Source organism: Ornithorhynchus anatinus, chromosome 15, assembly GCF_004115215.2.
Source record: "Ornithorhynchus anatinus isolate Pmale09 chromosome 15, mOrnAna1.pri.v4, whole genome shotgun sequence".
In the NCBI taxonomy this organism is placed as follows: Eukaryota; Metazoa; Chordata; class Mammalia; order Monotremata; family Ornithorhynchidae; genus Ornithorhynchus; species Ornithorhynchus anatinus.
In genome coordinates, this window is record NC_041742.1 from 13,181,172 (window position 1) to 13,204,218 (window position 23,047).

Consider the following 23,047-nt stretch of genomic DNA (forward strand, 5'->3'; position numbering starts at 1 on the left):
ACAGCCTAAGACTGAGGTTCCTCAGTTCCTCTCTAGCTGCTGAAAAGAGAGCCTGACCCCTGGAGCAGGGTTTTATTTTTATTTTTTATGGTATTTGTTAAGTGTTTACTCTGTGCCAGGAACTGCACAAAGCGCTGGGGGAGATACGACCTAATCAGGTTGGACTCAGTCCATGACCCATGTGGGGCTCACAGCCTTAATCTCCATTTTAGAGATGAGGTAAATGAGGCACAGTGAGGTTCAGAGCATGTTTATAGCACGCTCGGTGAGGCAAGGACTGGCGGGGAAGCGAGGAGAGCCACAGGAGCGAGAGCTGTGGACGGAGAGATGAGGAACCACGCTGGATTAACTGAGAGACGCGAAAGGGTTGCTGGGTGAAGTAAAGACAGGTGAAAAGAGGCCGTGAAATTCTTCATTCTATCCAGCCATTACTACATTTTAAAATGAAGATCAGAGAGAAAGGCCTGAGGCTGGTAGCGGGCCCATCTGGTCTCATTCTATTATTTTCAGAATTTAGACAGCTGCACCATTTCATTTCATTTTTTTTTTTACAACGTGGCTTTGTGATGAGACATTGTTAAACTATTATTTTTTTAACCAACTATTTATTGCAACGTTCCTCTTCTAGTATGTTGGGCCAATACTGGTGGCCAGGACTACCAAGTGTATTGGACAGCTGAGTTTTTGATTCAACTTCAAATTGACTCTGTGATAGAACATGGATTTTTTTCATCTGTTCCATTTTGCTTTCTGAGCCCGACAGCGGGACAGATGAATTTCGATTGATCAACATCACCAAAGTCATCGTTTTTCAACAAATGGAACTTCGCTGGACAGACTATACATTCCTACCACCTCAATCCCCACTCCGCCCCCGCCCCCCGGAACTGGCCCCATCTGAAAACCCGGGGAGAAACGCTGAGGTTTCTAATTTCCACCCAAGCGTGTAACCGTTGCCACCCGGAGAGCTCATTCATGCTTCCGGCACGACCGTTTTACCATGTCTTTATTGAAGTCTTCCTCTTTCAGATTCACCCCCTGCTGGATTTCAGCCTCCAGTGGTTCGAGCAATTTGTGGATGTCAGAGTTAAACTGCTCCAATTCCTTCAAAGGAATGGAAACCTTAAAAGAAAAGAAAAACCTCATTTAAATCAGAGACAGAAACCGAATAAGAGTCTGCCCATCCCCTAATAACATGTGTCCTTTCTTCATCGGATAGTTTACAAAGCGTGTGATGTGAAATAAGTGAGAGAGCTTGGAGATGTGAATGCAGAACAGTGTCACTCGGCCACTCACTCGAGGTCTGCCAATCACTCAGGGCCCGTCACTCACGCGGGACGTGCCACTAACACGGGATGGCACGGTCACTCATTCCTCGATCCATCAGTCAGTGGTATTTATTGAGTGCTTACGTTGTCCAGAGTACACGTCTAAGCACTCGGGGGAGTACGACACAACAGAGTTGGTAGACAGGTTCCCGCAGTGAGCCCAAGCTCACGCTCATTCGTTCAATCATTCATTCAGTCGTATTTATCGAGCATTTACTGTGCGCGGAGCACTGTAGTAAGTGCTTGGGAACGTACAATACAACAATAGAGAGTGACATTCCCTGCCCGCAATGAGCTCACGGAACTCAAGAGACATCACTACAAATAAAGAAAATGACAGATATGTACAACAGTCTTTTGGGGCTGGGAGGGGGGAAGAGCAAAGGGAGCGAGTCAGGGCAACGCAGAAGGGAGTGGGAGATGTGGGAGACGAGGAAAAGTGGGGCTTAGCCTGGGAAGGCCTCTCGGAGGAGATGCTCCTTCAATAAGGCTTTGAAGCAGGGGAGAACGGCTGTCTGTCGGATTAGAGGAGGGAGGGCGGTCCAGGCCGGAGGCAGGACGTGGGCCGGAGGCGAGACGGGCAAGATCGAGGCACAGTGAGAAGCTTAGCAGTAGGGGAGCGAAGTGGGAGGGCTGGGTTGAAGGAGAGAAATGAGGTGAGGTAGGAGGAGACAAGGTCATAGAGTGCTTTAAAGCCAATGGAGAGGAGTTTTTGTTCTGCACGGAGGCGGGTGGGCAACCACTGGAGTTTTCCGAGGAGCGGGGTGAAGTGTCCACAACGTTTTTGTAGAGGAATGATCCGGGCGGCAGCGCGACGTGTGGACTGGGGTGGGGAGAGACGAGAGATCGGGAGATCAGCAAGGAGGCGGAAATCCAGGCGAGAGAGCATGAGCGATTGTATGGAGGGAGAGGAAAGGGTGGATTTTAGTGATGTTGTGAAGGTGGTAGCGACAGGATTTGGCGACGGAGGAGGCAGACGCTGATATAAATAAATCATTTACAGATATAGACGTAAGTGCCGTGGGGCTGAAGTGGATCGCATTTTAAATAAAGATTAATCAATCCTATTTATTGAGTGCTTGTTTTGTATACTAAAAGAAACCTTATTCTCTAAGGAATTTCAAAACTTTACCTCAAATTGGGTAATTTCTTTCAAGTTATTCTGATCTCATTGACCCACAAAAATTCAAAAGGAATTTATGGAGAAATCGGGCGCAAATGAGTAAGCTTCAAAGAATTAAACAGATTCAGAGAAAATGAATTCCTTGAGAAAACCCTGATCTTGGGTTATTTAATTAATCACAATCACCTGAAATGTGTGAAGTGAACACTAATCAGGGTCATTATTTAGGCTGATTCAAAGGAGAGTGCTTACTGATCAAGTGATTCCTCAGCAAATGAAGTCTTGCCCGCTAAGATTATGGTTTTTTGGAAAAGAAACAGGTCCCCCCCCCCCGAAGGAAACAATCAACTGACAAATATCTGTCCAAGTCAAACAGTGGAAAATAACCAAATTATCTGACAGGAACCGTCAACCTCCTGGATATCCACATGAGAAGCAGCATGGCATGATGGATAGAGCACGGGCCCGGGAGGCAGACGGTCATTGGTTCTAATCCTGTCTCTGCCACTTGTCTGCTCTGTGACCTGGGCAAGTCACTTCACTTCTCTGTGCCTCATTTTCCTCAGCTCCAAAGTGGGGATTGAGACTGTGAGAGCCCCACATGGGACAGGGACCGTGCCCAACTCGATTTGCTCGTATCCAACCCAGCACTTAATCACAGTGCCTGGCACCTAGTAAGCGCTTAACAAATTCCATCATTATTATAATTCTTATGAGAGGGGGTCTCATTTGGCACTATTTCACGCACGCCATTTTCTGTTCTTGTCAAAGATCTATCTTCTGACCCCATCTTGCCTCCCTGACCTCTGACTCAAAAGTTTCCTCAGAGAAGGCCGAAAAGATCCAGCCTTAACCCAGCCTGATCCAAGAAGATGCTCAAAGACAGAAAAAACAACAGTATGAACAGACTGGCTGAAATTCTAAGAGTTGGCCAGTTGGCCTAAATAAAATCTGCATTTTTTCAATCTGAGTGATTGAGAGAGTGACACTTGGTCATCTGCTCAGTGATGTGATTACTCTGTCAATGGATAATCCACTTTCCTCCTCTGGGTCCCTTCTAAGGGTACCAAACCCACAGTCCCTAGCTGTAGTGTGAGGGCCAGTGTAGTAACAACCAGCGCGTAGAGCGGTGTTTTGCACATAGTAAGCGCTCAACAAATTATTAACATTATTATTATTGTTATTATTAATGAATTCATTCATTCAATCATTTATTGACTGCTTAGCACTTGGGAGAGTACAACTACAAGAATAATAATAATAATAATGATCCTTTCTTCTTTCCTTGGACAACACCATGGAAATCTGAGTGTGTAAACCCGTGGTGGGCGGGGAATATTTCTGCCAACACAGATGTATTCTACTGTCCTCAGACCCTAGTATAGTGCTCTACAGAGTTCAATTAATACCACTGATGATAATGATGAGATACCAAAAGGGAGGAGAGGGAGATGGGGTGGGACATGAACCCCAATTTCCTCCCCCCCACCGTAGATAGGTGGCCCCCGACCATTGTTTGAAGGGAAAAAGTATCTCCTAAAGGAAAAAAAAGTGATCATGATCAAATTACTATTAAAGGTCCTTTGTTATCCACGTATAATGATGACGGTACTTTACAGAACTGTGGATTTTAGAAGGAGCCAGTAAACTATCCACGTCAGAATGCCGAAGTATTGTCAAACCTAACGGTCCCCTTTAAAATCTAGGTCTTTAGGTATGCTCCAAGATGAATTGAAAATGGTCTTTAAAAATAATAAAATGATAGTGCTGAATCGACTTTTTGCTGACTAGCCTTACTACCTCAAAGGAATCTCAATTTCTGCTTTGATGTGCTCTACAGCCCATAAATAGAACCAACTGTATTACACCAGTTGACTGCAGACTTTAAAAAGCCATCAGATCAAAATAACTACGAGGCTCTGGCGTAGCTTGAGAAACGTTAAGCAATCTAAGGTAGAGAGTGATCTCCATTAGTTTACTCACGCACTAAAACTGTGTTGAGTGCTCAGTTATATTTAATTTATAGCATGGAATAGACAGAGTTGGAAATGCTTGCCATAGCTGTAAGATGGTTTACCTGGACATTTATTAATAATTGGGGGATTTGTTAAGCGCTGATTATGTGCCAAGTTCTGAAGTAAGAGTTGGGATATATACAGGTCAGACACAGTCCATGTCCCACCCGGGACTTGTGGTCTAAGTAGGACATAGAACAGGTATTGAATTCCCAGTTTATAGATGGGAAAACCTCCATTTCACAAACACAAATACGAGGCCAACTGACACCAAATGATGTGTGTTGATAGACAATGACAGCGTGAATGTAATCTCTAGGTGGAATGCCTTGTAACATTAAGAGTTACCAACAGATTCTAACACTGAACAGAACTCTATTTTCAGGGCATGACTGCTACATAATTGAAAAATCTACGGATGACCAGAGACTGGAATGGTATATTTACAGACACTCACACACACACAAGACACTCACAAACACACACACACGAGCCATCGATCTAACAGTGGCATAATGAAACCTCGCAGACCGCTACACTACGCCAAGAGTGCTAAGATGAACCTATTTAAAGCAATTGAAAATGCAGTAGCGGCCACGCTCTGACGGTTGCTAAAACATAGGTTTCTCTCAGAACCCATTTGTGCTTTGCTTTTTTTTTTTAATGGTATTGGTTAAGCACTTACCACGTGCCCGGCAGTGTACTAAATTCGGGGGCAGATACTAGCTAATCAGGTTGGACAAAGTCCACGTCCCACCTAGGACTCACTGTGTTAATCCCCCTTTTACAGATGAGGTAACCGAGGCGCGGAGAAGTTAAGAGACTTGCCCAGGTTCACCGAGAAAACAAGTGGTGGAACGGGGATGAGAATCCAGGTCCTTCTTTCTCCCAGGCCTGCGCCCTTTCCACTGGGCCACGCTGCTTCTTTCCAGAAACAGCCCACAACCCGCCAGAACACTCCCCCGCTCTCTACACACATCCTGCTGGGACCACCCCCCCCCCGACCCCTGGCCCACAGTATCCTGTTACAACCCCCTCATCCTTCCCGATCCTCTCCCAACATCCCGGAGAACCTCCTATACGGCTGGAAGCTCCCCTCCTGGTGATCTGGTCCCATCAAGCAATGAATCGCTCAACCAAGCAACGGTATCGATTGACCGCTTACTGTCGGCTAAACGCTTGGGAAAGGACCAAAAAGATCGCGTCGGTAGAAGTGATCCCTGCCCACAAGGAACTTATATCCTCCAGGAGGCAACCTATCCTGGCGGTTAGAGCACGGGCCAGGGAGTCGGAAGGTCTCGGGTTCTAACCCCCCGCTCGGCCACTTGTCCGCCGTGTGACCTTGGGCGAGTCACTTCACTTCTCTGGGCTTCCTCATCTGTAAAATGGGGATTAAGACCGTGAGCCCTATGTGGGACAGGGACTGTGTATTACCCGATTACCTTCTATCTACCTCAGCGATTACAACAGTGCCTGGCACACAGTCAGCATTTAACAATTATCATCATTATTATTGTTATTACTGGGGGAGACGGACATAAACATGAATTACAGACTGGCAAAATAGGAGCAGGAAACCCTGTCAGAACTGCCCTCACCCTCACCCCACCGGAACCGTCCCGAAACATCCTCCCACCGCCTCCTGCCCGAATCCGTCCCCCTCGCCCTGTTGGAAAGGCCAGCTTTGCCACCGGGCCCAGGCTCCTTACCTTTTCCGGCTGAATGCGCTGAGCCACGGCCGCAAACCTTCGGTCGAGTTGGGCCAGCTCGGGCTCGACTACCCGCCGGCAGTGATCTCCTCGGTAGGCCATCAGGTTCGCCGCCTGGTCCCGCACCGAGTCTACTTTCGGGCGCGTGTCGTTCAGCTCCGTCTTTAGGCGCTGCGGACCCGGGGGCGGGGAGCGAGAGACGGGCTTGGGGTGAGTAGCGAACGCTGAGGGAGGCGGAGACGGAGTCCACGAGGGGGGACGCAACGGGAAAGAGGAAAACACTTCTACTAAAGTACGTGAAAGGCTCGAGGATGGGGAAGGAGTGCGAATAATCGAGGATGGCAATGGGAGGGGAGGGTTTGGAGCGGAAGACACACACACACGGACCTCCCATTCTTGTCTCCTGAGTCTCCCAGACTGCACCATTTTTTAAAATGGTATTTGTTAAGCGCTTGCTATATGTCCAGCACTGTTATACCTCTCTTACTCTATCTCCTCCTCCTCACAACCTGCCCCCCAACACTTCCTTTACATCCACCCCTCCAATCCATACGCACACATGCCCACACACATTCCCCCCCCACACACACACTCCCCTCCCACTCCAGCCCCTTCTCCCCACAAGTAGAGAAGCAGCGTGGCTCAGTGGAAAGAGCACGGGCTTGGGAGTCAGGGGTCATGGGTTCAAATTCCGGCTCTGCCACTTGTCAGTTGTGTGACTGTGGGTAAGTCACTTCACTTCTCTGTGCCTCGGTGACCTCATCTGTAAAATGGGGATTAAGACTGTGAGCCCCACGTGGGACAACCTCATTATCCTGTATCTACCCCAGCGCTTACAACAGTGCTCTGCACAAAGTAAGCGCTTAACAAATACCAACATTATTATTAAGTTACACCCCACCCTCTCTTTACATCCGCTCTAATGTTCCTCATTTGCTCCTCTGATGCTAAACTCGTCGCTGTACCTCCATCCTGTCTATTCCGCCGCCGACCGCTCACCCGCATCCTCCCGCGACCAACACGATTTGCTCGTATCCATCCCAGAGCACAGCGCAGTGCCTGGCACAGAATGAGTGTCGGACAAAAACCGTAATTATTACCCTAAGGACTTCGTCCCTTTGCTGTGGTTTCTTTTTCTCCGACTCATCGAGGAGGGTCTCCGCACGGTTCACCCACGCTGTGATGTGAGCCACGTTCTTCTCAAACGCCTCCATGTGTCTTTGGTATTCCTAGAGCGGGAACCGGAAAGAACAATCCTTTGAAAACATGTGGCATTTCCCAACGTAAGGAATTCTTACCTGAAAAAGGGCGGAACAGCTCAGACAACTGCAACAACTTTAACAATGAGTCACCAAATATTTACAGGCAGAACTGGAAAAATGTAGGAATTCTAAGAGGGAGAGAGACAGGCCTGTGCTCTCATCGGCGTGGGCATCTGATTAAGGCCAGGACCCTGGGGCTTCCAAGGATAAAGAACATTCCTTACCAACAGGAGATTCGACCACTCTTCCAATCGCGCCGTTACAGCTCTCCAGTTGCTATTCAGTAGGCTGAGTTTATCATCCACCAGGCCTTCCTTCTTACCCAGGACCGCCTTCAGGGACTCTCCTAGATCGGCGATGGTCTTCTTCTGAATCTGCCGCTTCTCCATCTCCTTCTGGGTCACCTGGGAAGAGACGTTTGGTTTCTTAACCCGAGAAAGGTGCACGAACCAAATGAAATCGCCAGCTGCTGACCTCAACATCTCAGAGCCTCATCTCTGGGCCTTATCTATCGCTTTATCGCTCACTAAACCTCAATTTACTTCCGCACTGTAGATTTGAGGAAATGCCTCTTGACCTATCCACGATATAAGGGGAACGTGAGGTACAGGAAAATGGTTCGCTGACTTGTCGAAATCTCGGAAAACCACGGCTGATAGAGGCAGCGGAGGCTGGTGGAAAGAGCCTGGAACTGAGGGTCGGGAGACCCGGGCTCTAGGTCTCGGTTCTGCCTGACCTGAGCGAGTGCCTTAAGCTTTCTGTGGCTCAGTCTCCCCATCTGTAAAATGGGGAAAACTATACCTGCTCTCTCTCCTTCTTAGACCGTAAGCCCCGGGTGGAACAGAGACAGTGTCGGGCACACAGTAAGCCCTCAGTTAACACAATCGTTATTATCACCACCCAAATCTCCTGGCTTCCAGAATGGTTCTTTAACTACTGGATGCTCTCATTCCCCCCAGAATTGGACATCCAATTCATTAGATTGTTTCATTAGCCGAAATGCAATGAATTTAATGTTATCCTCCACCTTGGGTCTTTGTTATTGACAATCACTGGGTGCTAGATGACCCAGAGGTTTCCAAGATAAGACGGTGAGTAATTTCTGACCTCTCTGCTCTGGCTATTTCCATTTCCTGGGACTTCTTTAGCTCCCTTTCCTTTGACAGAAGATCCGCCTTTTTGGCTTTTCCCGCAGTAATTATTTTGGAGTATTGGGTCTCAGAGTTTTTTTTTTTTCTTTATTTCTGAGGGAGAGAGATGCACATTGTTCTCGAGGCTTTCTTCACGGGCACTCATCCAGGCTCGAGAGTATCCAACACATTTGCTTCTTCAAAAGGAAGAAAATTGAAAGCATTTTCTCAGGAGTTCCTCAGAGTGTCACTTTCAAGTTATTTGACTAGTGTTCCGGAGCTTACAAATGAGCTGCCCCGTTGTCATGTTCCTCATTTGGCACTTTTTAGCCGCAAGGCAACAGAATTTTAGTGGCAGAAACAAATAAATAATAAATAATTGTGTGTTGGTTAAGCGCTTACTATGGGACAAGCACTGTACTGTACATACAAACTAATCAAGGCCCACACGGGGTTCAAAGGGTAAGGGGGAGGGAGAACAGGTTATTAAATCCCCCATTTTGCAAATGAGGGAACTGAGGCGCAGCGAAGCGGAGTGACTCACCCAAGGTTACACAACAGACAAGTGAGAGAGCCAGGATGAGAAGCCAGGTTTCTCCGACTTCGAGGCCCATGCTCTTTCCACCAGGCCCCGTTGCTTCCCGGATGGGACACGAACCCACAGTCCCTAGCTTAGGGTTCTATGACACACTGGGGTGCTGGCCTCCCATGCGGTTTCTCCCCTGGCACAGAGACCTCTCCACCTTCCACCTCACCCTCTGAAGTGCTCTGACGGCATTTAATGAAGAGTTTGCGAGCCCCCGTCACCAAATCCTGGTTCTCCGTTTAAGAACGAATACAGTGGGGCTCTCCTTCAATCCGGGCTTTCCTTCCAGGAGAATGGTCTCTCCTGACCCCATGTCATGCTGGGGACCCAAAGACGTGGGCACTTGGAGGGACATGCCCTAACTGGGCCCTCCCACCACTGCGGGCCAGGGGACACGGGTCTTGAGAAATCGGAGTGAAACCCAAAACCTCTAGCCTGGTAGGGACCAAGTGCCTCGGTGCCGAGCCGAGCGGGAAAGAGAACACTCTGAAAATGAAATACGAGCACTCGTAGGAGCACTCGATTCAAAATCTTTCATTATCGCTATATATTTACACAGCTATTGGATCGTGTCGCTATATTCCTTCTTTTTAAATATACTTCTACTGTTCGATTTAATTTTTCAGATCTCGGGAACACATTAATGAACTTATTGCCCGTGGGAAACTATTTTTTTGTTTCGTGCATGATATAGGTGACTTCAAAGCCTGGTGATTTCACATATCATGCAAACTGGAAATTAAAATTCCAAAAGCCCAACCAAGCTACTTTTGTTGTTCCTAAGTCTTGCAATCTTAGAAATTTAAATAAAAGCAAATTATCCAGAGGGAGCTCACATAGGTTTTAGACATCGATTACTCAATCTCCAACCCAAAAAGACATAATTTGCATTTTTATTTTTATAGCATACCATTTAACTTTTGAAAAGTTTCTGCTGTGCTCTGGTGCAACATTTCTGCTCTCCTTCCCACAGTTTCACAGAGCAATAAAACACAACCTCCAAGAGAATCATAAAAATATTAAATGATGAATTTCATCTCAATGTTTATTCAACTGTTTTATTGCTAGTGAATTGTCAGTTAAAGTCGAAAATTACGGAAGCGAAGCTTGAGGAGCAGAAATGATCGCTCTAACGATAATGACGACGAACAGGGGGTCCAATGGCATTTAACAGATGTTCCATTTTCCAAGGAACAGCTGTATGATCCATGCATGGTGCCAAGATAATGGTCTTATAGTGTTATTTCACTGCAGAGATAAATCACCGCACAAAGGTCTGGGCTGGTTGGAGCGAGGGAGGGTACGGAAACTGCGGGTCTCACTGCTTCATCACTGGCTCTTGATGACCCGGGCTTCCCTAACAGGTTGAACGCGGGCGTTACATCCGGGCAGCAGAGCCGAGTGGAAAGAGCACGGGCCTGAGAGTCAGAGAACCTGGGTTCTAATGCCGGCTCCTCCTCTTGTCTGCTGTGTGACTGCGAGCAAGACACTTCATTTCTCTGGGCCTCGGTTATCTCATCCGTAATATGGGAATTAAGACCGTGAGCCTGTAAATTGGAGATTAAATCCGCCTCGGACTGTGAGCCTCGTGTGGGCCAGGGACTGTGTCCAACCTGATTAACTTGTATCTGCTCCGGCGCTCAGAAAAGTCTTTGGCACATGTGATGTTAACTGTTAAGATGGGGTGGTTACTGTTAAGGACTTACTTTGTGTCAGGCACTGTACTGAGCAATGGGGGGTGGGGAAGGGATACAAGAAAAGTGGGTTGGACAGACATAGTCCCTGTCTCACGCTGGGTTCACAGTCTTAATCCCCATTTTACAGATGAGGTAACTGAGGCACAGAGTAGAGACCTGTGACATAGTAGGAGTTTAACGAGTACCATGATTAACATTATTAACAGTTGAGAGGTCGGGGCAGATGAAGGCTGGTGAGGTAGAGTGCAGGGGAGCCTAGCGGATAGAGCTCAGGCCTGGGAGTCAGAAGGACTAGGTTCTAATCCCGGATCTGCCACTGTTCAGCCGTGTGACCTCAGGCAAGTCACTTCACTTCCCTTTGCCTCGGTTCCCTCATCTGTAAAAAGGCGATTTGAGACTCTGAGCCCCAGGTGGGACAGGAACTGTGTCCCATCCGATTAGCTTGCATCCACCCCAGCACTCAGAACAGTGACTGACAGAGAGTAAGCGCTTAACAAATATCATCATCATTATTACTGTTAGGTAGATGTACCCTCCTTCTGAACTGGGAATCTGTTTCAATTTCAGTGCTTGGGATCCCTTGCCAAGCCAAATGGTATTAACCAAATCAGAGGATTGCTGGTGTGCCCCTGGAAAGAAACACTTTAGCGGGGGAAGAAGAGTCAGGAACGGATGAGCTTCTGGAGGCTGGGCCGTGTCGACTTTGTACCAGAGAAAAGCGGCCACAGATCTCCGCCTCAACAGACAGACTCTCCGAGGGGCTGCATCATTAAAAATAAAATCCAATCAGTTCCACAGGAAATTCAATGTTCTCTTCTTGGGTCAAAAGACCAATGCTCTGTCTGTTTGCCTTTCAGAAAGAAATTAGAATTCTCTGGGTGATTGGCAAAGGAGTTGTAGTTGAGTAACACCACCCAAATATGTGACTTGTTTCTTGAAAATCCAACGGTGTCCTTGGCTAGAAAGATGAGTTCACGGTATTAGTGAAAAGTTCAGGCTCTATAAGATGGGAAAGCAAGTGAAATTGAGAAAATACTGGCAAGCGACGGGGTTGGATTGCAAAGCCAGGCACAAATCATCAGAATCACATTCACAAACTCATCCGGTGTTGAGTTCGCGGGGCACTTCTCCCTTCTCGTAGGTGGGTAACCGAGCAGGCTCATGCCTCTCCCGAGGCGCGGCGAAAGAAAAAAGAGAATGCCGCAGAGATGCAAATACGCAAGCTCTTCTCGTGACCAGGAGGACTGCTGAGACAGAGCATCAGAGCGTCACGGGTGGACAGAGCAGAATCAACTTCAAGCCACAGAATCTGTTCCGGCACCAAGGAAGACGCTGAAAGACACCGCTAGTGCCCCGAGCAGAGGTGAGGAGAAGCTGTCCCCGGGCTCCTTAGAGAAGCAGTGTGGCTCGGTGGATAGAGCTACGGCCTGGCCGTCAGAAGGACCTGGGTTCTAATCCTAGCTCCTCCACGCGTCCGCTGTGTTACTTTGGTCCATCGCTTAACTTCTCGGGGCCGCGGTGACCTCATCGGTAAAATGGGGAAGAAGAGTGTGAGCCCCAAGTGGGACAGGGACTGTGTCCAACCTGATTGTATCTACCCCAGCGCTTAGAACAGCACCTGGCACATGGTAAACACCTAACAGATCCTATTACTACTATTATTATTATGGGACGCGGGTCGCGCCCCGCTCCTTGTTCACTCGGAAGCAGGTCCTCTGAAGCAGCGCTTAGTTTAAGAGTTTTACGCCAAGCGGGGGGCCAAGTCAAACTATTACTGCTGCTGTTGGCGGCCTCCCCACCTCTGGCACGGCACCCTCTGAAGTGGCAGTCTGGGGACGGGACGCCACTCCTCCCCTGCAGCCCCTCGGCCGGCGCCAAGACGGTCAGCTAAGCCCCTCCGCTCTCTGCCCGTGGGCGTCGGAAAGCTCCGAAAGCCGACGGTCCTAAGATGTGGAGGGGCGTGGCGATCCAGACATGTGGTTGGGAGGATCTGGGGCACCAGCAGGAACACGTCCAGGACGTGGGCTCCGCGGGCGGAGGGAGTGAATTCCCAGTCCGACGGCACCAGCCGCAGGAGCCATCAACGTGTAGCAGCAGTCCTGCCCTCAGCGTCCAGACCAATGATGCGACGGCCCGGAAGAGGCCAAGCCCAAGCCTCTCGGCTACCGGAGATCGAGCCGTTTGGCGATCCCACTGATTTTGGCCACTTGGAATCCCAGAGGATTGCTGAAATGGCCATCCTTTCCCCGGAATATGGCCCGATCCACGTATGAGGAAAGAATTGCTAGAGGTGGGGGGTGGAGGAGGGTTTGTCCTAAGTCGCCAGGAGGAGGGGCCGTGCTCTCGGCAGACTGGCAGCGGAGTGCCTTCACGTGTTACCACACCTAGAGTGGGATGACTCGGGTCTGGAGCCTGCTGAGCTTAAGAAAAGAAAACGAGTTCCCAAGCTGCCTTCCAGGTACAGTTTTCAACTTACACGGGCGGCGACGAGCCGGCGGCGGAGGAGCAATCGAGGGTTGGGGCCCGCGGGGCCCGCCACAGTGAGAGAGGAGACTGTGGGATGACCCTCCGGCAAGCCAGACGGCCCGGGCCTGGAAACTGCAGTGGGGTCTGAGGGTCCGAGGGCCACGCGCCCGTCCCACAGTGAGCAGGCTTCGGGCAGATCCAGGCGGCAGGCCTCGCTTACCTTTCCCCAGGACAACTCGGCATCCAGGTTGATGGGGATGCCTTCCAGGGCCGACCGCTTGGTCAATTCCACGTCGGTCGCCGCCAGCCACTCGGTCACGGCGTTGGACTCCTTTCGGAGTTTCCGGGACAATTTGAGACACTTCTCCAACTGCAGCTTCTTTTCCGTCACCTGAGAGAAAACGCAGATGTCACCCCGTGTTTGCGGAGGCCCCTGCCAAGCAGGGAACGGGTTTACCGGGTGGGATTAACGTCAATTCTGCATATTCGCCATTCCCCGGGGGCGATGCTCTTTCTGACCCAGGGCGGTGAGCTGGATCGGCGGCCCCTCGGGAATGAACGGGACAGGTTCATCGGCGGTCAACAGGACTCACCCTGATGTCTAGGGTTCTCACATATTGGCTCAGTTTTAATTTCATTTTCCATTTTATTGTATTCCTTGAGCGCTTACTTTTCACCAGGCGCTGAACTAAGTGCCGAGGGAGCCCCAAGCTAATCAGTCCGACCCACTCCACGTCCCATACGGTCTCACGGTCTTAATCCCCCTTTTACAGAGGAGGGAACTGACGCACAGAGAAGTTAAGTGACTTGCCCAAGGTCAAAAAGCAGAGAAGTGATTGAGCCGGCACTAGAACCCGGGATTAGAACCCAGATCCACCGATTCCGAAGCCCAAAGCTTTGGCTATCAACCAACTCAGTGTGGCGGTTTACCTCTGTCAAAAGCTAAAGGGAAATGTTCCAAGCCCTCCGTTGCGGCCAGGGCCGGGAGGAGAGCCGGGAGCGGGGAAGTCCTCTCGGTTTTACTAGAGATGCTGCAGTAATCACTGCGGGCAGAGAACTTGTCAAACGACTCATCGATGATATACTCGCCCAAGCACCCAGTAAATGCTCAATAAATATCACCGATGGATGGATTTCCCGGCATCGGTTCCAATTCTATCCTTTGGGATCAACAGTTGGGACCCGGATTTGCTGCCATCCCCCCGAGGCCACTGCAGTCTGGGCTCCGCGGCCAAGATGTCCAAACTCTGAAATAGCCGACGGCGAGTCGAGGGGGACCGTGTAGCGAGTGGCTGGCTGGACAGACAGCCGGCCAGACAGGTGACTTCCAAGCACAACTGGTGTGCATCAGATGGACTCAGAGGAAAGCTGAGAGAGGGTCAATCGTCTTTTCCATCAATCAGTCGTACTTACCGAACGCTTGCTGTGAACGGAACGCTGTACTAAGTGCTTGAGAGAACACAATCTAACGGAGTTGCCAGACACGTTCCCGGCCCCCAACTCCTCAGTACCGGCTTCAAAGCCGTCCATCACCTTGCCCGTTCTTACCTCAACTCCCCTCTCTCCTTCTCCGGCCCAGCCCACACATTCTGCTCATCTGGTGCCGCTAGCCTTCTCAATGGGCCTCCATCTCCCCTGTCCTGCCGCTGAATCCTGGCCCACATCCTACTTCTGGCCTGGAAAGTCTCCCTCCTCAAATAGGCCAATCGCTCTTCCCCCCTTCAAAGCCCTACTGAGGGCTCAACTCCTCCATGAGGCCTTCCCAGATTAAGCCCCCCTTTTCCTCGATTCCCCTTCCCTTCTGCGTCACCTCGACTCGCTCCCCTTCGCTCTTCTCCCCGTTGCCCTTCTATTGAATTATATGGATGTCTGTTGACTTGTTTTGATGTGTATGTACGTGCAATTCTATTTATTTATATGGATGCCTGTTTACTTGTTTGGATGTCTGTCTTCCCCCTTCTAGACTGTAAACCCGGTTTGGCCAGGGATTGGGCAGGGCAGGGATTTTCTCTCTTTATTGCTGAATGGTACTTTCCAAGCACTTAGTAAAGTGCTCTGTTCACAGAAAGCGCTCTATAAATACGACTAAACGAATGAACGGGCTTACAATCTACCTTTCTCTCTCCCGGGTTCAGAAGCAAGCGAGAGAGTTTAATGCTACTGATAGCAGGGAATGCGTCTGTTATATTGTTGTGTTGAACTCTCCCAAGTGTTTAGTTCAGTGTCCTGTGCCCCGTAAGCGCTCAGTAAATGTAACTGATTGATGAGTGGAATTCTCTCGCCACCTGACCATAAGGAGTGGAATCCAATGGAAACCTCAAGCAATCAGTGGCATTTTCTGGACATTTGTTGCAGGCATCTCATTCTTGTGAATGCCCGTGCCCAGTTATCAATCAATCAATCAATCAGTCAATCATATTTATTGAGCCCTTACAATGTGCAGAACACAATACTGAGCCCTTGGGAAGGTACAAGTATGAAAGAGTTGGTAGGCACGGGCCCTCCTCACAACGAGCTTACAGTCTAGAGTGGGAGACAGATATTAGTGGAAAGAAATAAATATGGACGTAAGCGCTGTGGGGCGGAGGCGTGGGTGCAAGGATGACGCAGAAGGGAGTGGGAGAAGAGGAAATGAGGGTTTGGTTGAGGAAAAAGACCTCTTATCTTATCTTTCAATGGACTTGAACGGCTGCACCTTTTCTAAGCAATCGCTTTCATCGCGGGTGAAAATAAAACCCACATCCACCGAGATTTATCCCCTTACCACTTTTTTATATACTATTTATATCAACAGATCTCAGGTTTCAAAGTCCAGAATCCATCCAGAGGTCGACATCTTACCGAATTTGATTTGATTTGCATTGTGTTCACACAATCGCTGAGACCTTTTCCAGAGAAACGGGAGAGAGAGAGAGAGAGAGAGAGAGCGCCTGCCGTCTCAAGGAAGCTTGGCTTTTAGCAGCCATTTCGGAGGAGAGCAGATTGGAGAGTGCCATCTACAGTAAAACCTATTTCACAGCTTGCTTTATGGACCATTTCAACGTCGATTTCTGCTCTCGCCATTATGGCCAGAATGAGAGCAAAAAGAGCGGCAGAAAAATGGCCATAGACCGCATGGAAAACTGAAATTCATTAATGAGCAGAGACGCCATTCCCCTCCATTTCAGGAGCTGAAGTGTCACTGTTCAAAGAATAAATGTTCAAGGCAACGTGGTCTACTTCATTCATTCATTCAATCGTATTTATTGAGCCCTTACCGCGTGCAAAGCTCTTTGCTAAGCACGTGCACTAAACATCTAGTGGAAAGACTCTAGCCTCGGTTCTGCCATAGGTTTGCTGTGGGACTTCAGGAGATTGACTCAACATCTCTGAGCCTCAGTTTCCTCATCTGTTTTTGATAGTAATCCCTACCTCTTCCTACCTCAAATGGATCTGTGAGAATACAATGAGATCCCGGACGCAGACACGGGTGCTTGGGAAGCAGTGTGGCTCCGTGGAAAGGGTTTGGGAGTCGGAGGTGATGGGTTCGAATCCCGGCCCTGCCACTTGTCAACTGCGTGACTGTGTTACAGGATGTCCTGTAACTTGGCCTCTCACCAGAACGCGAGCTAAAGACTTGGCACTCCCAAATCGTCCTAGGTGCCGTATTGATAACCCTCCAATCACTGTTGGTATTTGGTAAGATGCGATATAAGCTGATTGGACACAGTCCCTGTTCCACATTGGAGATCACAGTCTAAGCGGGAGGGAGAACGCAAGTCACCCCTGTTGTACAGATGAGGTACTTGAGGCCCAGAGAAATTGAGCGACTCACCCGAGGTGACGCAGCAGGCAAGCGGAGGGGCTGGCACCCATTTAAAGGACGGCCTAACAGTTCATCGGGAAAAAAGACCATTTTCCATAGGAAATCCGCTCACGGATGGCCACAGACAATTTACTTCTAGGGAAACCTACGTTCCAGATGGCTGTAGATCGTCATTTTCGGGCCTGAGAATTACTGGCGATTAATGAAACGGAGTTTCTGCCGGAGACTCCACTGGAGTCATTCTTCCTCCGAACACTCTGTTTCCCCCATACCAGAAGTCCCCGCTTTATTGCATTTCTGGGTCTGCATGTAGGCGGCCGATCACGAGAGGACTTTCTGCATTTCAATCAACCTTCATTCTACTAGCTAGAGCACCTTGCAGCCAAATAAAACGAAAACAAAACAAAACGAGCTGCAGGAACACAGTCTTTTCCAAAGCCAGGACTGCTTCGCTGAGTGTGAATTTCCCGGCACGAAGGCCCCTCGGTCCAGGATGGGCCCGCGTTCCCTCCTCCTCGCTCCTCAGCTGAGGGGCTGTTGATCTGTCAATGTGCCCCTTCCATTTCCCCTGCCCCCTTAACAACAAACTTCCTTCTTCCCCTCTTAGATGAGCCGTGGGCAGAAAGGGAGAAGCAACACAAGATTTAACACCCCACTGTGACCCGTGCGGAAATGCCAGTTCAGTGGGTCAGAATAATGGAGACTAAAAGTGGAATCACCCTCTTTTCAGGGATTGATTGGCAGCCGTATGCAGAGAGCAGCATGGCCTAGTGGAAAGCGTAGAGGCCTCGGAGTCAGAGGACCCGGGTTCTAATCCTGATTCTGCCACTCACCACTGTGTGACCTTGGGCAAGTCCCTTAACTTCTCTGTGCCTCAGTTCCCTCATCTTTCAAAATGGGGTTTTAGTGCCTGTTCTCCTTAGGTCTGTGAGCTCCATATGGGACCTGATTATCTTTTATCTACCCCAGTATTTAGTACAGTGCTTGGTACACAGTAAGCGCTTAACAAATACCACAATTATCGAGACTATGACGATGAGATGATGGTCAAACCACCGAGTCTGATCCCTCCCATTGATTGTCGCAGTTGCCATCCCACGGGAATACGATCCGCTTCCCTCTGGGCCGGGCTTGGTGCTGGCGTTGGCCACGGGACCGCGGAAGGAACAGAGGAGGGGCCGAGTCGCAGCTGCCGTGGGGGTGACAGACAATGAATTGGTTTAGGAGGGAAAACCGAGCGATGGAAAACCCGTGGGAACCGAACCTCACTTAAAGCACAGCAGAACGAGATGGGAGCTGGCAACTGCTGGGCCTGTAGGCTCTATGCCATTTTAGTCTGTGAGTTCTTTAAATCTCTGAGGCCCCGGGTGCAAACTAGGGGGGAAAGGAGCAGGGAGACGGGAAACAGCATGGTCTGGTGGAAAGCGCAGAGGTCTGGGAGTCAAAAGGACGCGAGTTCTAATCCCAGAGCCGCCACTGGTCTGCTATAGAACCTTGGGCAAGTCGCTTCACTTTTCTGGGCCTCAATTACCTCATCTGTAAAATGAGGATTAAGAGCGTAAACCTCACGGAACGTGGACTGTGATCAACCTGATTAGATTACCTCATCTGTCAAATGGGGATTAAAACTGTGAGCCCCTGGTGGGACAACCTGATCACCTTGTATCCCCCCAGCGCTTAGAACAGTGCTCTGCACATAGTAAGCGCTTAACAAATACCACAATTTATAATAATAATAATAATAATAACAACTTTGGTAATTGTTAAGTACTTACAATGTGCCAGGCTTTGTATTAAGCACTGGGGTGGATACAAGCAAATCTGGTCGGATACAATTCCTGATCCACTTGGGGCGCACAGTCTCAATCCCCATTTTACAGATGCTGTAACTGAGGCACAGAAAACTGACGTGACTTACCCAACACACAGCAGACAAGTGGTAGAGCTGGGATTAAAACCTTCTGCCTCCCAACCCCGGGGTTCTGATCTAACAAGTGATGCTGCCTCTCCATCCTAGCACTTAATTCGGTGCCTGGCACCTAATAAGTCCTTAACAAACGCCATAAAACCAAGCAAAACAAAAACCTGTTATCCCAGGCTGCTGGTGGGAGAAGCTGGAAGGTTTTACCGATGCCTGAGACATTTTAAAGAAAGGATTTAAGAGAGTGAGAACGTAGGAAGGCAAGTGGGTAACTCTTTTAAAATGGCAAGATAGATCGATTTCTAATTTCTCTGGGTTTTAAATATTTTCTCAGCCAGGGCGGAATGAAACGGAATGATTTGGCTTCCAAGCAGGAATTCTACTTCAGGAGACGTGGACAGAGTTATTATCGGAATCCTAAAAACACCCCAACAGCAACCCTCAACCCCGGGGTGACCATTTGGATGTTTCGATCAGAGGCAGAGCTGGCTCTGATGTTTCAAATCTAGGAGAGAGTCAGCTGGTGGGGAGAGGAGCCAGAAAGGGAAGGAGAAACGAACGTACCTGGGCTCCCAGTTCATTATAGTGCAGTTTTAGAGCCGTCAACCTCCCATCCAGATCTTTGGGGTTTTCCGTCTGTTGTTTCTGGACAATCTGGCGCCCGGTTTTTATCACCGTTTCCACTTCTGACTTCACCTCGCTCAAACTCTTATACAGTTTCTAGGCCAAGGAAAGAAATAGATAATGATAACGATGAAGGCAACAGCAGCAGTAAGAACGTCTAGAAAAATAATGAGAATTTAAACCTCAGGGAGGCAGGTTTGCAATGGAATTAACCAGAGGAGGGGATTTTGGGAGTAAAGTGACTGGTAAAGTGTGTGAGGAATCACATGGCTGTGCTTTGTTCTTTTGGTTATATGTGTGTCTGTGGGACTGGGTCTGTCTGTGTGTCCTTTTTGGGGTCTGTATGAGGGTGATTAAGGAATAAGAATTTCAAATGTAGGAGGGGTAAACATGTAGGTGCCTAAAAGGTAAGATGGAATCAGAGGCAGCGTTGTCTAATGGATAGAGTCTGGGCCTGGGAGTCAGAAGAACCTGGGTTCTAATTCTGGTTGCACCTCTTCTCTGCTGTGTGACCTTGGGCAAGTCTAGGGCGCTTCTCTGGGTCTCAGTTCCCTCATCTTCATTCAAAAGTATTTACTGAGCACTTACTATGTGCAGAGCACTGTACTAAGCGCTTGGAATGCACAATTTGGATTAAGACTGTGAGCCCCATGTGGTACATGGACTGGGTCCAGTTTGATCAGCTTGTATCTACCCCAGAACATAGCACTAGTCATAACTAATGATGGCATTTGTTAAGCGATTACGATGTGTCGAGTGCTGTTCTAAACATTGTTCTAGTATTCATTTGTTCGCTCAGTCGTATTTATTGAGTGCTGACTGTGTGCAGAGCACTGTACTAAGCACTTGGGAGAGTACACTATAACGGATAAACACATTCCTTACGGTACCCGGCACATGGTAAGGGCTCAACAAATTCCTTATTAAAAAAAATTCAAATTTAGGGGGGTCTGCATGTGGGTGGTTTACCATTACAGATGGAGGGTGGGGCATTCCGGGAGATCTGTGTAAGTGGTGTCGCTGTGGGTCGAAATGATTGGGTGTCAGGGATAAGAGTTTCAAATTTAGTTGCCAAGTAGAACAGAAGAACCAAACCACTTACATCCATGGCCCTGCCAGGGAGGAAGGAAGATGGCAGCAAGCTGAGTGTGAGCTGCAAGCTGGGGAAGTTACTCTGGTCCTCCTGAATGGTCCCCGAGTCTTGTACTGGGGAGCTCCCGTAGATGGAACGCATCAGGAGCCGCTGTCCTAAATTTCCGACTCCCCCGAGGAGCTCCACCAGCCCAGCCAGGCCTCGCTCCCCGGGCACCCCCACACCCCTCCCTCCCTTACTGGTACCACCCAAGGAGACCATGAAACGTTCTGGGGCTGTGCCAGGCATTAGGGGGAGATGGCAGGCGGAAGGAAGGAGAGAGAGGAAACGGCCATCACACAGCTTCTCCCTCCTCTGCATAAAATCTGTCTGGACATCCTGGGTTTAGATGTCTGCAGTTTGTTCTCCAACACTCAGAAGGAGCCAGATCGGGCTCCAGAGGAGTATCGAAAGGACCACGGAAGACACTGGACAGTATCCGGGCTACGCTATGGACCCCCAGGTGGACCCCGGGGGAGGCCAAACTGTTCCAGCATCCATTCTGTCTGCTCTGTTACAACTGCCGATTATCCAGATATGACCAGTTGACCGTAGCTCTCCCCTGCTTTCCTAAAGAATGTTTTCATTCCACTTCATAATCCTGAAGCTCCAGTGACGAATCCATTTTAAAAAGCAAGGGACATTCCAAATTAAGTTCTGTTTCGCAATCGTCACTTTCCCGCACAAAACTCTATTCTTCTTTGCTACTGGCCATATAAGAAGGTGATAAATGTGTTGTGGCTTTTTCTCTAATTGAGGTTGTTGCAGCAGGTGTTATAAATCCAGGTGGTGAAGACAATTCCCACCATTTGCAAAGATGAATCAGCGGGATCGGTTCCACTGTTCCACTGTCCTTTCTTCGGAAACACAGACCGGCTCTCTCACTCCCTTAAAACCGTGCACCTCAAGTGGTACGGAGACCGGGTCTCCTCAGGCTACCTGGCCTGTCCCCCAACTCTGAACGTGTAGTGAGTACGTGATGGAGTGACCGTTGGACAAAGCAGTCTTTAACTGTTTTTGTGGTATCTCTTCAGCGCTTACTATGTGTCAAACACTGTACCGAGCACCGGGGTTGGTACGGATTAATTAGGGCGGACAGAGTCCCTTTCCTGCATGAGTGTCACAGTCCAAGGAGGAAGGAGAAAAGGTATTTAATCCCCATTTAACAGGGGAGGAAACTGAGGCACAGAAAAGTTAAGTGACTAGCCCAAAGTCATACAGGACGCAGCTGCCAGAGCGGAGAACCCAGGTCCCCCACTCCCAGGGCACACTGTTTCTCCCTAACCTCTGTCCACACCTCTGGAGTTGGGAAGCCTGTCTGATATTAATTTCCAGGACGGCGGGTTGCTGCCTCCAAAGAGGGGGATGATTTCTTTTGACTCCACGCGGGCAGGGCGGACTTACCATGCAATGATCCAGCTGGGACTGAACAACTTCCTGCTCCACACTCTTCATCTCCAACGCGGGCAGCTGCGTCTTCACCTCATCTAAAATCCTCTTGCCCTCCTGGAGGCGGTTCTCGAAGTTGGCCGGTTTCTGGAACAAGCGGAACTTCACGGAGACATCCTGCAGCTTTTTCTGGGGGGACAAAGAGCTCGGTCACTGCCCAGTTTAGGTGGGTCAGGGGAATTTGACTTTTTTTAAAAAATGGTATTTGTTAAGCCCTCACTACGGGCCAGGGACGGTACTAAGTGCTGGGTAGATACCAGCTTCTCAGGTACAGATACCAGCTGCTCAGTCCCTGTATCACATGGGGTTCAGTCTTCACCCCCATTTTACGGATGAGGGAACTGAAGCCAAGAGAAGTTGAGTGACTCGTCCAAGGTCACACGGCAGACAAGTGGCAGAGTCAGGATTAGAAGCCAGTCCTTCTGACTCCCAGACCCGAGCCCTATCCGTTAGGCTACGCTGTTACTCTTCCTCACCAGCTTTCATGGGCCCTGACCTCTCACCTAATAATAATGATAAGTATGGAACTTGTTAAACACTTACTTTGTCCCAAGTCACCTCACTTCTCTGTGCCTCAGTTACCTCATCGGTAAACTGGGGATTAAGACTGGGAGCCCCATGTGGGGCAGGGACTGTGTCCAACCTGATTATCTACCCCTGTGTTTAAAACAGTGCCTAGCACACAGTAAGCACTTAACACCGCCATCATTATTATTGCTATGATTATCATTATTATTATTACCTGGACTGTGTCCAACATGATTAGCTTATCTACCCTAGCCTTCAGTACGGTGACTGGA

General features: G+C 49.2%; 1 protein-coding gene across 7 annotated transcripts in view; it reads right to left on the bottom strand.

Annotated features, from left to right (window-relative positions):
* Positions 1 to 23,047, bottom strand: part of DMD (dystrophin) — a 660,617-nt gene that overhangs the window by 321,134 nt on the left and 316,436 nt on the right. For all 7 annotated transcript variants that reach the window (XM_039914163.1, XM_039914164.1, XM_039914160.1 and 4 more), the window contains 7 exons: positions 22,203 to 22,376; positions 19,607 to 19,762; positions 13,537 to 13,707; positions 7,662 to 7,841; positions 7,276 to 7,404; positions 6,176 to 6,346; positions 1,000 to 1,122 (listed from right to left, as the gene is read on the bottom strand). In XM_039914163.1, the coding sequence (XP_039770097.1) occupies positions 1,000 to 1,122; positions 6,176 to 6,346; positions 7,276 to 7,404; positions 7,662 to 7,841; positions 13,537 to 13,707; positions 19,607 to 19,762; positions 22,203 to 22,376 (1,104 nt within the window). The remainder of the gene's footprint in view (positions 1 to 999; positions 1,123 to 6,175; positions 6,347 to 7,275; positions 7,405 to 7,661; positions 7,842 to 13,536; positions 13,708 to 19,606; positions 19,763 to 22,202; positions 22,377 to 23,047) is intronic.